General features: G+C 39.1%; 1 protein-coding gene across 1 annotated transcript in view; it reads right to left on the bottom strand.

The window, feature by feature from the left end:
• SH3YL1 (SH3 and SYLF domain containing 1) overlaps window positions 1-11,565 on the bottom strand; it is a 40,917-nt gene extending 29,352 nt beyond the window's left edge. Inside the window, exons 1-5 of the mRNA XM_031063928.1 lie at window positions 11,532-11,565; window positions 6,382-6,492; window positions 5,259-5,372; window positions 4,691-4,755; window positions 983-1,095 (exon numbers count right to left, since the gene is read on the bottom strand). Of these exons, the coding sequence (XP_030919788.1) occupies window positions 983-1,095; window positions 4,691-4,755; window positions 5,259-5,372; window positions 6,382-6,492; window positions 11,532-11,565 (437 nt within the window). The remainder of the gene's footprint in view (window positions 1-982; window positions 1,096-4,690; window positions 4,756-5,258; window positions 5,373-6,381; window positions 6,493-11,531) is intronic.
• Between the last annotated feature and the right edge of the window lie 6,722 nt (window positions 11,566-18,287).

Here is an 18,287-nt window from a genome sequence, read left to right as displayed (position 1 = left end):
ACACAGAGATGTTGCAGGACAGTGAAATGGCTTTGTAGGGTAGATGATATTCACTGCCCTTCCCTGATCCACAGATCTCTCTCTCTTCTGTACAATAAGTATCACCCTTTTATTTTGTTAGAAAAGATTAAAAAACAGCAGTAAAAACTTCATAATCATAAAAAGAGTAGCCATAAGGAGGCACATATTGCATAAGCAGTGTCTGAGGTAGCTGGGCTTCGTAAGCCTGGAGAAGACTTGGGGCAAACCTAACAGCAGGCTTCAAATATCTAGGGAGAGGTAATCAAGAGTATGAAGCCAGGCTCTTAAAAGCAGCATATGGAGGAAGAATAAAATACTATTGACATAAATAGAATGAAGAAATACTTTGATTGGATGTAAGGCAGGAGAGCTGAACAGAAGAGCAGGTTGCCCAGAGAACCAAGTAGTCTACCTCATTGTGGATTTTCAACTGGAAAAAAGGACTGAGCAACCTGATATGAAATCGTAACAGACCTTGGTTTGAGCAGGAGGTTGGAGTAAAAGTGTTACAAGACTCATTTCCAAGTAAAATTATTCAGTGATTATTTCACCTCATCCTTCAAAGTAAACAGGCTTAACCACTTAAAGGTTTTAAAGCAATTATTTGGTGTAGTTTTCATGTACTGTTGGGCAGATCTGTGGTGACAGAAAGCACAGACCCATATGTTACTAAAAATCATAGTTCTATCAGGCACAGAAGCACCTGTGCTCTTCACTGAGCCTAGCCAAACAGTCTTCTTCAAAAAGAGAGCAAATCTCAGAACACTTTCCTTCCACCAATAAATTACTTAATCAAGAAAGAAGAAAAAAAGGAAAAAAAAAGTGATTGGCAAGAACAATACGGCCCAATCAGCACACATGTTGCCCAGGTTGTTCCGTAACTTGTAAAAAAATACCACATCAATGTAGCTATTGAAAATTATCTTCCATATATGCCTTATTAGAAAAACATATTACCTACCTCCCCAGAGGTCCAATTGCCACAGTAAGATTTCCTCCAAGTGTAAGATTTCCTCCTTTGGCAAAAGCTTCTACTGCTCTTTCATGATTCAGTATTATCACTAAGTCTGAGACCTATAAAATATCAAGTAAAAGTACTACACTTTTTAAGAAGAAAGAACAGCACAGGAGATGATCTTCCTTTCTTGTAAAGGATTATTTTGAAACAGCTTCCATGACAAAGTTGATTCTTTTTCTGCAAGGTATTTTGAATGAAAAATCCTTTCAAATACTTTTTTAATCAAATTTGATAGATTTTTTTCAAAGTGCTGATATGGTCAGTATGTGAGAAACAAAAGCTATAAGAGAAACTCAATGTTAATTCAAAGTTCCTAATTGACAATTTCTTATTTTCCATGGCTTATACAACTATGAAGGCACATTTTCAGATGTGAATAATTTTGATCTTTCAATAATTAAACTAATAAAGGCAAGACAGAACTTACTAAACAAAAATTCCTGTCAAAAGAATAAAAACCAAAAAGTATACAGGTGCAACTGACAAAACTTTATTTTCATGTCAGGAGTTTTATATATCTGTGTGTGTGTGTATGAATTAGTAATTAACTTTTTAAGACTTGAATATGAGATGTAGTCATTTGCTTCAAGAACCTACTAAACCTAATAATTGAAGAGGTAGCAATATACCCAAGGACTACTGCACCTGATCTTTCATCTGACGGACTTGACTGAAAGCCAAGTTCAAGAAAAAAACTTTCAACTTACCCCAAATTCCAATCAGTGACAGCAGGGAATACAAGAGGAAATACCAGATTATTTGCAAAACAAGGCTGGCCTAGAAGTATTACACACAGCATAAGAGAGGTCTTTGTTATTAGCCCTCCACCCCATCCCAAACAAAAGATGGCTACAGGGACAGTTTGTGGATCATCCAGGGATGGAGGGAGAACATCTGTCAGGATACTGCTTCCTCCTCTTACCCATTAAGAGGATGAATCCATTGTTAAAGATAAGCTAATCCATAGTGAGAAAGCCTTCAAGGAAAGCATTTATATAAAATTTAAAGCTGGTCCTTAATTTGAAGTACCAAGTCACTGTGACTTCTGAAGTGTGATCTCCATCTTGTTTTTTAAAAACATCCATAAGTATTACTACAACTATATAATCAAATATAATCTCTCCTACAGGAATAAATTTCACCTAGTTTCTAAAACATATAAGTTTATATAGGACTAGAAGAATGCTGAAATGGGACTGTAGAGGCCTAAGTCACTCAGGTACTTCTGAGTAACATGTATTTTCTAGAAGAAATAAAAAAGATTGTGTTATAATAATGTCAGTGAGGAAACAGCATTTCATAAGCTGACTAAAATTTCAAATGAAGGTGTCGTGGGTTTACAGGAAGCAGGTTTTCTAGGAATGGAGTGGCCAGAGGCCAATAGGTGTCCAGATTTTAAATTGACACCAGGCTTGGCCACTGAGGGTGGATGCGCCTCTGAGAACACAGGGGTTAGAAGCAGAGCACTCCCTTGGGAGCTCTCTCTTTGATTTCCGGCCAGCAAAGAGGCAAGGCCTCCCCTGCCCGGCTTCGAGCTGGGCGGGGGAGGGGAAGACCTGAGGCCCGGCAGAGGTAGGCCTGACCCCTCAGGATGGAAGGGTGGTGGGGGGCACCAGGAGGTGTTGGGCAGCCCCCCCCCAGGAGAGACAGAGGGAGAGAGGCCCCGAGAAGATTTGGGTAGGAGCAGTGAGTGAGGCTGGGAGGGTAAAGAAGAGGCCGGAAAGAGATGATGGAGTAGCTGGTTGCTGGACTCTTTTTGGTACAGCCATGGACAGAACCATGCTTCCTCGCGACACAGAGGCTGCTTGCAGGGGGGAGGCAATGGCTCAGAACTGAGAGGGTTCAGTTTTGGAGACCCCCCGGCCCCAGGGGGTAGACAAGTATGGGGGGGACAAGAGGTCCCGAGAGTGATGAGGAAACTGTGCTTTTTTTCGGAACTGGTCAAAGCACCCTTAAAAGGATAACCCTTGAAGCAGCTCTGTTCCTTGTCCAGTGGTGAGAGCGCTGGGCATGCAAGGAAGAGGTCACCATGGCCCCAAGAAGGACTCCTCTCCTCTTGATGGACTGGAATTGAGTATTTACAGGGTGATGGACGGAGACTTGAAATTTGGAAGATGTATTGGAAATGTGGTGGGGGGAGGAGGAAATGCTTTTTGTGGAGTTTTCATTTTCCAGGTGTGTGTGTGCGTGTGTGTGTGTGTGGTTTTTTTTCCTTTTGTAGTTTAGTTAATAAACTTTTTTTTTCCTAAGGCAGAGGCCTGCTTTGCTTATTTCCTGGTCACATCTCACAGCAAACACCAGGGAAGTATATTTTCATGGGGCACTGGCATTGTGCCAGTGTCAAACCATGACAGAAGGGCACAGTATTACTCAGAAAAAAACCCTTCTCACAAGTAGCTTCTGTATTGGAATTATTTGATTCAGTATCAATAGGAAATGTCTACATTATCTAAATTATTAGGTGGGGATGATTGACAGAAATTTTTCATAGATTAATCAAAACACATGAAGAGGCTTAAAAGGAAAGAAAAAAATAACAAACAATGCCCACAATGAAACAAACTCTGGGGCTCAAACTGAACACTTTTTAATGCATTCAGATCCTGTAGTCATGAAAACCAATGAAAATCCCTTATAAAAATTAATGATTTTGTATTCACATCATCCTTTAAGAAGTGCATGCAATAATGCCTGAGATCACACAGTGAACAATGAGGAGAGAATAAAATATTGATCTATTGCTCAGTATGTGAGTGCTGGCTGACTGGCTGCCAGGACAGGGACAGCTGGCTAGCTGTAGATGTACTGGGGGCTGCCAAGGATCACCCAGATCATCCATACATGGATTCTTCTGAAGAGCAGAATGCCCATTGCTTGTTGGCAGCATACTGTTACTCTGATTTTCTTTGGGAATCAGCAGAACAAAAGCTAAACAAAGAGAAGGATGAGTCTGGAGGCCAGCGTGAGTAGCAGAGAAAAGATGAAAACATACAAGAGTGAAGGAGCTGTGAGGAAGAAGAAATGGGAAGCAGAGGTAGAGCGCTGTTGGGGCTCAGCTCACCAGGGTTTCTCTGAATATTATTATTATTTACTTAAGCATTTCTGCTGGCTGGAACTGGCTCCTTTTCTGTAGTATTCCTTCAGGAGAAGTATCACCAGTTTTGGTGCTTTCAAACTGAAGGGTCATGTCAGTAACCACAAGTGTGAGTGGGAAATGTGTGAAATACAGTAACATTAAGTGGAGTCCATTTTACTCCATTTCTTTACACTGTTTCGTGCCAGATGGAGTCCCTGTGCCCTTTAGCAAAGCATTTGACACACTATAAAGTACAGGATACTTTTTCAATTAACTTCAATTGTCTTATATGGGAACACTGACAGGAAGCTCTCTGTAAGTGAAAAATTCAGTCAGCTAGAAGCGAGAAATAAGGAAATTAGTGTAGTCACTTTTTTTCATCTAAATCTCTTCTAACAATTTGACTGATGGGATCAAAACCCCTCTTTTGTTTATGGATTTAAATGGATTTCATAATAATATTTTTGTACTTAAAAGTAGATTCTACTGTCTCACTAACATTTAGATCTTTCTGAATGTATTTTAATTTCTTGCAAAAAAAGTTACCAACAAGTACTTCAAATGCAAAACCATACCTCAATTCCAATTTCAAATCCACCTCCAAGACCAGCAATTCCTATTGCAGAGGGAGCAGACCAGGCTGTTGTGTAAAACAAGACAAATTTACAGAATTTTAACCATATATTACAAGAAATACTCACTTCATTATTCAGTTAAATATGCTAACAAATTCTCTATTTAAAACTATGTTCAAAACCACTACAATAGAATCATAACTATAATGCTTTATCCTACAGGAAAGGATTTAAGAAATACAAACACTCACAATCTAAACAATTCCTTGTTAAAAATTATTTATCATATACTTCATAATCAGATATAATCAATTTTTGTAATCAATTTTATACTATGTACTTTTATATTTCATTATTTTCCACAAAGATATGGAAAGATTTACATTTGGTCAAACAAAGGTACAAAGACTTGAAAACAGTATTCACACCAAACACTGTCACCTGTCACCTACTTGCCTGACTCATCACACATCTCCTGTTTTATGCTGTAAAAAGAATAATGAAAAAATATATTTTTATCTTTTTTTATTAACTTCTCATGAAGTACAAAAGGAAAATATCCACTTACTTCCATTAGGAAGACGAGCTAATACAATTCCACTTCCACCTCGAGCAGTCACCAAAAATCCAGCTTTGATAACAGACAAAACTGCAAGGCCTTTGGCTTTAGCTATTACGTGAGCTGAAACAGCAAAATCATTTATTCAAGACCTTGTAAGAGAAGTTCTAAGAGAAGGGGAAAAAAACCCTCAATATTTAACAAATATGAACACAAAAATCAAATAATCAAAGAAAAAGCTGAAAGAAAACTGCAAAAAAAGTTGAACTAATAATGACACCTCCACCACAGTGAACTGCAAACCCAGCTGCTAGTCACATTAGCCTGTGACAATCTATACACTGCCAAATTGCTCCACCAGTCCTGATTAGCTTGTATAGAATTAGTTTGTTTAGTGTCACACACTTTGTGCGTGAGTACCCTTGGCAAGATAAACAGAAAACAGGCAGTGAATAACTGACAACCATGTCTCCAGAAATTTTTGGAGGAGCCCAAATTTAAATCACAGCAATATAGAGCAGCCTAACAAGCTTGTATTGTTAGACAGTGGCAAATACTGATGTGTCATCATCCTGCAAATCTTATTGCAGACCTTCCAGAACATAACAGTTAAGGATTTAAAACCACAACCAGCAACACCAGGTGGAGGAAGACACTAGGAGAAACACAGAGTAACAACTGCAAAAATGAAGAGGACAGCAGCAAATAAGAGTGCTGAACCAGTATCAAAATCACCCTGATTTCTTTGCTTCAACTTATTTTCATCTAGCTAATTCCAATCAACACAGATATTCAAGAGCTAGAGCTACTAGGCCAGGTTCTCTCTTAAGAACATACACTGATAGGGTTGAGCATAAGACAGCCTGTCCATCCTGGGGGAAGCCTTCCAATGTAGGTACCTTGTAGCAGTAAACATTCAAAAGATCTCTCCCAGTAAGTAACAGCTGCCAAGAATACAGCAAACTGAAACCCTTTACTTCCAAATTATATTCAAAGAAGTTATAGCATCCGAAATTTTCATTCATCTCTAAGTTGTGGTCAGTGGAAATGGAGGGAATTGGTAAAGACAGCATGACTGCAACACAGGGAGTGCTGAAGGTTTTAGCTGAATCAAAGCATTTTCTTTACTCACGTGGTATGATTTTATCTGGTCCATTTCTGGAAGTTATTTCTGTAAATTCTCGTAGTATTTTAGCTGCCTTTTTAGCTTCTGATTTCAGGTTGGAAGGTATAGGGTTGTTCACTGAATAAAAAGGAAAGAAATATGGTCAGTTTAGGATATCTACTTGACTAGACAGAATCAAGTATTATAAATTATTAGTATTCTGCAACATGATAAATACCATTTTATGTAGAAATAGTAATGTTTCACCTGTAGATCTGCAAAAAGAAGCCTTAGTGCAGTTAAAGAGATAAGAGTTAGTCTTGATTGTTACATCTACTGAACTCCCTCAGAGTTACCTAAATTATTCTTGTTTTCCTATCTGAACATAACAACACTATTTTCAAGCATAGTAGAACCAAACTGTCCAACTAACACATAAATATATTGCCAGACCAAAGATGTATCTAGTCTCACATCACGTCTCTGAAAAAATTAGTGACAGCGTTCCCATAAAATTCTAATACTCTTCCTAAATTCACAAACATATAAAAATACACTGTGCATAGAGAAACAACATTCAGTCAAAAGTGGATTATTTTTTAACTGGCATGCCCTGAACATTCATTCACCTCTTCATTCTGGACAACATTGCCACCTAAAACCAAGAAGGTGAGGACTAAATACATTTTAAAGTTACATCAATAAAGCTTAGAGAGCAATTCAGCTCAGACCAAGTGAAGCACATAGCAGCAACTCAGCCAGGTTTCTGTCCAGGCTCCCTTGGCTAGAATATGATACACCTCCATTTTCCAACTGGAAGAATATTCCTCTGGTATGTTCTCCAAGCAAGATGGGACATTTCAAGAACAAGAGAGATTTTGAAAGCTGAATGTCTGGATTAGTGTCCCCTGAGGCAGCTTGAAGAAACATTTTGCTTCGGTGAAGATGCAGCAAGTACAACCTTGGAGAGTTTGAAGTGACATCAGTCATCAGAAGGCTGTGCAGAAATATCAGCCTCTCTGGGAACAAAAGGAAACATATAGATTGTGACAGACTCTAGAAATATTAATTCTATCTCCTAATAATCCCTTCTCTTTTCAGAAAATTAAGATCATAGTCAAGACTCTGAGTGTGAAAGGATAGGAGAAGGTGGAGCTCTAAGGGCTCAGGATATTCTGAAAAGTTCTTGGCATGTTAATTTTCTCTGACTGTTACAGTACTAGAATTGTTGAACTGCTTCAAGAGTTTTGACCATGAATTTCTTCTGTGGCTGGAAGGCTTCCCCAGGCTGGAATCTGGCTACAAGGCAAGAGGAGAGGCCAGTGTAGCTCAAATAAAACATGAACTCACAATTGCTATTGGTAGATTAACAAAGTGGGGTGAAGCAAATGTCTCTTTTACTTCTGTTGTTTGTACTTCACACTGCATTTTCAAGGTCAGAGGGCAAACATGACCAGCATGTTGTAAGAGAAAAATAAGATTTCTGTTTTTGTACGGAGATAAATTGAGGCAGTCCCAAAAAGCATATTGCAACACCGTTCTGCTCAAGAAGGCACAAAGAATAAACCTAGCATATTACAATTTGTAACTAATAATTAACATTGTAATACACAGTGCATGTCCATTTGCAAAATCAGCTGAACATTTCTACATTAGGTTTTCACTTAAGATACTTTGCAAGTCTAGAGGTCTCGAGTTTGGGAAGGGTCACATACCCAGTCTATCCAAAACACACATTTCATGGTACTTAATTTTTCACATGGTTCAGTGAGATTAGACTGCGGTAAAATGGACAGTTATGTGCCTGACTATGCAAGACTTCTGGCAAAGTGATCAAGACAATGAAAATAAAACCTGTACACTGGAGATAAAAAACATGGGGAGATGAAAACACTGGGGAGTTAAAAAAGAATACTGAGCAAAGCATTATCCAGCTTCTAGATTAGAGAAATAAAATAAACTCCTGTGCTCTTCTCATACACTCCTTCCTTGTTTACCCATGCATTCCTTCCTCCCCTTTGCTTCTCTTTGGCTAATCTCAGAATTTGGAAAAGCATCTCCAATTATTCTTCCCACTACTAGAAAAAAAAAGCAGCTCATATTTCATACAAATTAGAAGAGAAATCCCTTAGCTAAATTCATTGAGAAAATGAGGTGTTTTCAGACCTGAAAGTCTGCTAACAGGAATAATAGCGGGGAAAAAATATAAAAACACAATACAGCTTTTGCAAGCATTTTCAGACTTCAGATTCAAAATTGCTGCAGAAAGATTTGATGGTTACCAGAAAACACTGTGTGCATACCACTGTGCACATAGGAGCTATTATTTAATTGAAGAGAATTTGAAGCTGAACGTCAAGAGTCAGCAAAAGTAATACTGTTACTGCCTCACTGTTCCTTCACCTCTCAATACATAACTGCTTGCTCTGAGCAACCTGCCCTAGTCAAAAGTGGTTTTTGGGTGTTTTGCTTTTTTTTTTTTGGTGTGCTGCATGGTGTGGGGTACCTTTATGACCAGGGAATGGAGAAACTGGAGAGATATTCATCCAGCTGTACTCTACAACAGCAAGCACAGGAAAACTTAACTTCTCATCCTCAAACCAACATCAGAAACTTCACTTTCTCCCTGTATCACTTGTTTCCTTCATCATTATTTCTTCTGCATTCCTTGGGTAGCCATTTCTTCTGCATTCTTTAGGTAGTTACAGGAATTCACTGCTCCATTATCCCTTGCTTTTTCCCTTCCTGCCACAGACTAAAGTAATGCAGGATTATTTTTCTGAACTAAGACACAGCAGGTGGATTTGACAACAGCATTCTGCCAGTTACTTTGCATGTGGCTAGATATGTGCACTTTCAGAAGCTAAGAAATGGGCGGTATTTCTAAAGCACAAGAGAAGTACAGAGAGGTAAAGAAGGGAAGAAAAAAAGAAAGAGGTTGAACATGCTACCAACTGTAAAGCTCAAAGCTCTACCTTGTATAGAATGGCTGCAAGTAAGATTTTAATGTAGATAGTAGCAAGTATGAAAATTGAAGTGACATTAATTGGCAAGCAAAAAAGGCACAGAGAGGTTTTAACAATGGGCAGGATGAATAAGTCACCTGATTAAACACTTTCCTGCTGCAAACCAACACAGTTACTCAAAGATAACCATATGATTCTTTCCCCAGTGGCTCACTGAGTTCCTTTATTTACTTCTATAACATTGTCTAGATACCAAGGAACTGGTCGGATGCCTACAGGAGCCTTGAGGAACTGATGACCTTTAAAAAAAAAACCAAAAAAACAAACAAACCCAAACAAATCCATACCCTGACCTCAATTACTCAATTATGTATAATATGATGCCTGATAAGGCCGGGCTGGACTACCATTTTGGTGAATGCTAGAACCACAGCAGAAGAAATATAGTATTTTTATCACTGAGGAAAGGGGGAAGCTTGGATCTCCTCTTGAGCTATGCCACACTCAGAATTTTGTCAACAGAGTTCAGGATTATATAAGGGCAGAGTCAACAATCAACACTAAAAAGGCAGTTTAATGGTTCAATATATAGTGTATATATAGTATGGCTGAGGCCTGACTCTTACCATTTAATTTTAGATCAATCAATTTCATAAAACTTTGTCCAAAGGCAAAGAAAATAATTGTTTTTTAGTAAAAAAAAAACCCTAGTAAAACAAAAATAGCACTAATATGTCAGACAATTCAAAACTATTCACTTTAAAAAAAAGGACATACCCGTGGTGCAATGGTGGCATCTGTCCCAAAATACAACAGAAATAAAAGAAATATTAGAGTGAAGGCAGAGGAGTAAATTCTTGCTTCTATTTATTTTAATCACTCAGTAAACAGACCAAATTGTAAGTGGGATTTCTGTGACCTCAAAAATTATTTCAGCTTCTGTTCATCTATCAAATTATCCTCTTCTCCCTCAAGCCTGCCTTTGGATTTAGTTTGCAAAATTAGTTCCTTAGAAATTCATTTAATATCGCAAATCTATTGAAAAAAATCATACAGACACATCTGCTTTTTAACAAAAATACTGTATGAAATATTTAGACATAAGCAGAATTTCCGTGTTCTGTTTACCCCATCAATAACATACGTAATAACCCTGTAGCACTGTCTTCCCTATTAGCTTTTAAGTATGCATATCTAATTGTCTGGTTTGTATTCAAGCACTGCTCAGGAAAGAGGCAACCAGGAGCAATAAGACAATAACATCTATCAGGAGGATACACTGACTGATGGATTTGGAATGCCGTGACCAGAGAATGCTCAGCTGGGAGCAAGCTTCATTTGCACTCCTGCTTGTTGTTGAAAGGAGAAGATATTGAGCATATGTGAGTCAGCAACACAAACCCCATGGGGGAATATCACACCAAAATTGATTAACTGCTTAATTTGTAAGCTGATGAGGCAAGTGCGTCAGCCTCTAATTTACATTCTGACTAACAGTAATAATTTGCTGGCTGAACATTTGGTGAAATTATCTGAGCAAGGTGCATTAAAGAATAAATAAAGCCTTTTTACTTAAAAGCTATAACTAATTCAGATACAATCAAAATTATGCTGAATATGAACAGATGAAATAAAGCCTAGTGGCATTACGAGAACCCAAACATCAAAAGTACAGTTTCAAAGAACAGATGACAAAGGGGAGACAAAGACTCACATGCAGATTTCACACATATGTTGCTCATGCATGTTTGAGCTTTGAAGTATTTGGTGAAAAGTGGTTTTGTGGGTTTTTTTGGCTACAAAAAGAAGAAAAACAATGACAAATACCTTTATGAGCCCCATTCAGTCTTTGCTTTCACTTCACTAAAAATACAGAAATAGCACAAGAATACAGTAAGGCATAGCTGATTTGCAAATACCCATAGTTACATCAGGAACATCAATGCTAAAAGGCTTATATGAACAGAGAACATTCAAAATTATGTACATTCATAAACATGAAAATTCGCATAGTCAAGAAAAGTTAAAGAACAACATTTTAATGGGAAGGAGAAACCTGAAAAACAAGACTGTGCAGCACTGGAAAAGGGCCTAAACAAGAAATTTCAATTTGGCACTACAATTAAAGAGATTAATGCAATTTTGGTTCCACAAATGTGTAACAACATGATACTGTGGTAGCCGGCTCCGGCCTTGGGATTCATCTGGTACTTGGAATTCCTCGAACAGCATGCCAGATATGCATCGTAGGCATTTTGCCCAGCCCAAGAAAACGTGATGCAATACAGAGATGTGGATGACGAGCAGCAGCCTATGCTAAACATGTCTCTGTGAGTCTTCATTTATGATCTCCAACACTTGAAGCCAGTGATTGAAAGCAAAGAATCCAGGTTAATGAAATGTCAAGAAAAGATCTGTGGAGTTCAAGGAAATAGTGGAATAAGCTGAAAAGGAACCTACAGGAAAAGGATTTTAAAAAATAAAAGCAATAACAACCCTCTTTAGTTGAAATCCAGCAGACTACTATTGTCAGAGCCTGAGCTCCTTACTCCTGGTTTGGAACCAACAGCAACAAGCAGATACTGTTTCCTCCAGATTCCAAGGACCACGAACAAGGAAAGGCTCAGAATGTACACTCTGAACATCCTGCTTATGGCAAGGAGACTATGAAAGCAGTAGCAGGGAATGGGAAAGCATTACTGACACAATGGGCAAGGTTGTACAATTCTGACATATGCACCTTGAGAACAGCAAGGGAGAACAGGAGTGTAAGGCAATGGAAGTAGAGCTGAAAAGCAGAAAACAGAGTCTCTTTACAGTGAAGTTTTGTACTATGCTCATGCATTTCTGCCATGATCTTTATCACTTGGATTCCTGAAGCTTTACCAGCTTCCATATTTCACTGCTCATCAACAACACTGGTGTGAGAAATCAGTGATCTGTCAGTGATAGCAGTATGAGTTATGGCAGGGTGCAAGTACCACAGCAAGCACTACGTGGCCTTGCAGAGTGGCAGCTGAGCTACACTGGAAGACTCTAATGTGTGCTTTCACAACCCTAATGGTTTTTATACTGTGAATAAATGTAACTACACTATCCTCCTTCCCCACCCTGGATTACAAGTTGTTTACTGGATGGCATTGCATTAAACTGGCGCTGGTAGTGATGAGAGGCAGAACAGACCAGAAAGGTCTGCAGAACCTGCAGCAGACAGCATACAGAAATCAAGGAGTTGGAAGTATTTTAAGGTTTACCTAAGACAGATGGAAATATATTCTGTCCAAACACTCTGGTAAGAGGAAGTAAAAAAGTGCTTAAAAATAAAGCTGAAAATGAAAAAAAAAAACCCAAACCCACTCTTACCCATGTTAAAACCAGCCTGTTTTTCCTTGTTTTACCTGCAATAACCTGCTAAAGTTAGCTGCTGACGACAGCCTGTGCCCAGGAAAAACCTCATAAGCATACTGAAGTTACAACTAAGTTCAGCCTTCAAGAACTCAAATATGCAAAAGGAATGACACATAACAGAAGACAGCTCCTTCTCTAAATGGAAAACAGCCCAACAAGTCTATATTTCAAAGAGGAGAATCTCACAGACATTGCTATCAATATAGAAAGCTGAGATATTTACAGTATTTTGAAGAACTTTTTGATAGAGAACATTATAATTAGAAATTATAATAATATTTGTGATTATATTTCCACAATTATATTTCCACAATTACATATATTTATACATTTAAATCACAGCAATTTGTGTGGAAGGAGGAATAACAAATGCCATTAATACTTCCGAAAACCTTTACGTAAACTTGCATTACATCTGTATGGTTACTGCAAGACAGCTAAGTCAGACAAGGAGAAGTACCACAGGCATCTGTGCTTGGACTTTGGCATGCAAATACACAGTATGAAATAAACCCAAATTACAAAGAACCACAAGTCTTTACTGGGAAAAGAACCATTTCAAACACAGGAGGCCTTTCATTGATAGAAATGAAGTAATGGAGATAGATGAGCAGATTTCTTCCTTTGTTCTCATCTCTAGAAGTCTGTAGGTTTGAGTTTTGGGGGTTTTGTGTGTGTGTGTTTTCTTAGGGGTTTTAAAAATATATTACTATGAGTTATGGAAATTAAAATACTTCTGTTGTAATTCTAAACCTGGAGAGGCAAGCTGCCTCACCCCAACTTGCATGTGCATTATGTCTACCATTAGCTAGTACTCCAAGATGAGTAATTCTTCACAGAGAATCACTGAATGGTTTCTGTTGGAAGGAACCTGAAAGATCATGCAGTTCCAGGCCCCTGAAATGGGCAGGGACACCTTCTCCTAGACCAGGCTGCTCAAAGTCCCACCCAATGTAGCCATGAGCACTTCCACAGATGAGGCATCCACAGCTCCTCTGGGCAACCTGTTCCCAGTGCCTCACCACCCTCACAGTAAAGAATGCATTCCTGACATCCAATTTTACTCTTCTCTCTTTTACTTTAAAATTGCTACCCCTTGTTCTGTCACTATATGTCTGTGTAAAAAGTCACCTTTTAGGCATCACCTCTCTCCCTGGAGTTCTCTCTTCTCCATGCTAACCAATCCAGCTTTCTCAGCCTGTCTCTATAGGAGAGGGGCTTCATCCCTTTGATCATCTCTGTTGCCCTCCTCTGAATTTGCTCCAACAGGTCTACATTCGCCTTGTGCTAAGAACTCCAGAGCTGGAAGCAGCACTCCAGGTGGGGTTTCATGAGAGCAGAGTAGAAGGGAAGAATGCTGTTCCTTGCCCTGCTGCCCACACTGCTTTGGATGCAGTTAGGTTTTCTGGACTGCAGGGACACATTGCCACATTGCCAACTCATGTCCAGCATTTGTCTGCCAGAAGCTCCAAGTCCTTCTCAGCAGGGCTGCCCTCAATGAGTTCCTCTCCCAGTCTGTACTTGTATCTGGGATTGCCTTGACCCAGGTGCAGCACCTTGTACTTGGACTTGTTGAACTTCATGAGGTTCTCATGGTACCACTTCTCCAGCTTGTCAAAGTCCCTGTCGATGGCATCCCATCCTTCTGCTGTATCAATGGCACTGCTCAGCTCCATGTCACTTGCTGAGGATAAACACTGAATGCACATTTAAGGCTTTCTGCTATTACATTTTTAAAGGAGTAATTAAACTTCATGGTCAAGTCTTTAGGCTGTCGTCCTGTAAGCACAGGTATTTTGTAAATTCAGGCTTACAGAGATATAAATTTGAGATGTTAGCTGATGACTTTTTGGAAAGGAAAGCAAAATTTATTTGAAATGCCATAATTATATAAAATAATGCATCTAAAATAAGTTTAGGCTTTGCACAGGCTATCTGATATAAATTATATGGTATGAAATGTGATAAAAGTAATAATCCTTGTTAGCTGTATCAGTGTGACTATTGTCATGTATAGTGTCCAAAAGCATAGAAGATTTTTGGTCAGCTCTGGTGTTTACAAGTTGCCTTTTCAAATCTTGCAACCAATTATGTATGCACTTCTAGATCATGAGAGCTCAATATTTTTCACATGAAGTACTCATTTTGTTAATGGTAAAATAATACTACAACACATAAAAAAAACATGCCCCATTTCATTGTAGCATAATTTTTATAACTTTTCTCCATTGAGAAGGAAGAACTAATTCAAACACAAAGTTGATCACTTTGTAACTTTATGTGGTATCAGACCTCAGTCCCACTCAATAGTTAATAGTTGAATTAACTATTTCCTTGAGAAAAGTCAAGGCAAAAAAGCCCTGTAACACAGTCTCCTGTGTTATCAAAAGCCTTTGACGAGTTTTTGTACTGAAGTCAGCTTTGAGAAAATTCTAATTAGAGATGCAGAATTTCCTCATCTCCTATTCTGATGAAAGCTGGAATACATGAGGGTAAAATGAGAGTGACAAAGCTGAAAAATGTACTTTAAAGAAAAATGTGTTTCCCTTGTAGATGCAAGATGTTTTAACTAGGTGATGTTCCTTATTTCTAAGGAACTGTGGCATGTGAAGACAGTTGATACCTGCCAGAGGCACAGAGGATTTGTTCCAAAAAGCACATTAGACATCAGACACACAGGAGACAGAGTAGTGGAATACCTGTAGCTAAAAGTCTTCAAAAATTCCTATAACTTTTAGCAATTGCAAGAATACTAAAATCCCAAGCTCACAGTTCTACAACCAAGTTGTAGCCTTTGCACTAGAAGAAAGGATAAACACAAGTGGCATGAGGAAGAAATCACTCCATTGTGCAAAAAGAATCATAAAACATCATTTTCAAGAATATAGAGATGACAGTGATGTGCTCTAAATCATGCATAAAAGGCAGAGTTGTGCTGGGGGTTGTCTGAGACTCACATGTGAACTCTAGCAAGAATTTGTACTACAGAATTGCAGGGTTTGGCTCAAAACAAGCCACCACACCCATCCATCCATCCTACACCCATGCCCCAGGATGCTGTCCACTTGAAACCCCTCTAGCAAGTCTTTCATATACACTCATTATAATGTGTTGGATGTGTAAACAATTTCCTCCAAAGAGGTCCTACCCAACAAGTAAGATAAGAAGCACGACTGAACCTAAGTCAGAGCTCCAAATTCAGTTCTACCTGTCCCGTGTTATCTTCATACAGGAGTTGGTATGATATGTGAAATTCAGAGAGTGGGGTAAGGGGAATATCCCAAAGGGAATCTTAATTTTGACTTAGCTGTATTTTAATAATGAAGAATAAACTTCAAGGCAACCCAAGCAGATTAACATTATTACCCTTTGCACATGAAATCTTTAACTAAAACAATGCTATTTTTATACAAAAATCCTAAACAAACATCTTGTTTATCTTCTCACAAGGCCAGAAGTACAGAGAGAATAAAAAGCAAGATGAAACCCAGATGTACAGTACACAATAGCCTTCTATGCTACCATGAAAAAATATTGACTACCTAAACAAAATATAGACTCTGCTTATTTCCCAATGAATACTTAACACTTCTGTCAAGAAAACTGTCACCATCATTCTGATTCTCTCATTTCCACACTTCAGAGATGTCCCAATTCACTATGTGCATGAATCAAATCTAACAAGTCACCAATTCCCACAACTAATTCATTCCTACAATTAATCACACAAGAAACATTTCTTCAAGCTAAAAGGAATAAACCTTTAAAAAGTGAAGGTGCTTGATATTTATTAATCACGAATTGGAAGAACCCTAGTTCTTCCTAAGTTCTTAAATTATCTTGTTCACAAAAGCATTTCCTCTCCACTAAGTCATATAGGTTATCCTTCATAACAGCCCTGCATTAGAGGATCTTTTACAACAATGCAATAACTGTTTCAAAAGCCCCCAAAATATGGAGAGCTTATTACACCAGAAAGAGTAATTCTTAATGGTGAGAAACCACGACACAATGGACAACAGTGAATTCTGTCACCGTCCATTTCAAAGGTATGAAGTTACCATTAGCTGAAGAAGGCAAAAAATTTGTCTCTCTTCCACTGCTGAGGGCTGAAAATGACAGAATCATTTAGGTTGGAAAACACCTGAGATCATCAAGTCCAACCTCAGACCAACCACCACTTTCTCAGCTAGACCACAGCCATAAGTGTCATGTCCAGTTTTTCCTTGAACACCTTCAGGGATGGTGACTCCACCACCTCCTTGGACAGCCTGTTCCAATGCTTGACAATCCCTTCAATTAAGACTGTGGAATAACACTTAAGGATCCTCCCCAGTTCCCTCCCAAAGACAGGGAAACATGAAAGACTTTGTCTCAAAATTACAGCTAGGCATGTGCCTACATGTGACATACAGAGCCTCAAACACGGGGTTTTATAGGAACTCCGGAGAGCCTTTAAAAGCACTCACTCCTATACAGAGCCTCACCCTCCCACACCCACAGACACAGGAACGGGGTTGGAGGGGGGGAATCTGCTTCCAATGTCGACACCACAGGGGACTGCCTGGGACAGAAAGCAGGACTGAAGGCATTCTGCACTGCTCAGTTATATAATATAGCAGAGCCACATGTGAGAATGCCACAACTGACTCATCTTGCCCTCCTTCAGCAAGGCCATGTCTGACAGGTAAGCAGAGCCCTGGCCCCTGCCTGGCTCCACCACCTCACACTCCGACACCTGAGAGCTGGCCTGACAACAGCACGGTGCTGCAGGCACCGGGGACAAAACCACACTGCTGATTACCAATCACTTCCACTGCAAAGTCAAATAGCTAGATCATTTTAAAATCGTGGTCAACTGTATTTACAAAAGAAACGGTGTATGCAGGATAGCATTTCAAGCTGGATAAAAGGAAATGTGCAGTTTGCTCCATTCCGCAGCAGATGTTATATAAGTTCTTCAGCTCTCATTTGCAAGTCACAGATCTGACACAAAATTAAGAATCTAGCATTTTTTATTTAACCTTCAAACTACTGCATTTTGACCAGAAGACCAGCCAAGCAAGTCTTTAAAAAGCAGCAGAGGAATCCAGTCCCGGCCACACCCTGCCGTGGTGGGGCTGCGTCTGCTGGCGTTACAAAACCCAGCCAGGTACACGGATCCAGCGTACAAGATAGCCCAGCAGAAAAAACAGAAATAAATACCTACAAAAGTTTAAAAAACTATATAATAAAAGAATATAAATAAAATATATGTGCACATATATATGTATATCTCTTACAATACATAGTAGGTATATATAACCATCTATATTATACATAGATATGAAATACAACTAAATAAAACAAACTAAAAACCAGACACTCAAGCTGCCCTGGATAGCGAAGCGCCCCTGTGCTCAATTTCACCAGCAGCCTGGCGAGGCCAAAGCCGCATTCGACGCTTCTTAGAGTTTTAGCTGGAGGAGGCAGCACACGCTGCGACCCCGGGCGAGAAGGGGCCGCGATGTTCCAGCGCAGCCCTGCTCGCGCTGTCCGAGCGCGTTCGTTCCGCCCGCG

This window comes from Geospiza fortis, unplaced genomic scaffold, assembly GCF_000277835.1.
Source record: "Geospiza fortis unplaced genomic scaffold, GeoFor_1.0 scaffold356, whole genome shotgun sequence".
NCBI lineage: Eukaryota > Metazoa > Chordata > Aves > Passeriformes > Thraupidae > Geospiza > Geospiza fortis.
Note: the sequence above shows the minus strand (reverse complement) of the source record. Positions and strands in the feature narration are given on the sequence as shown.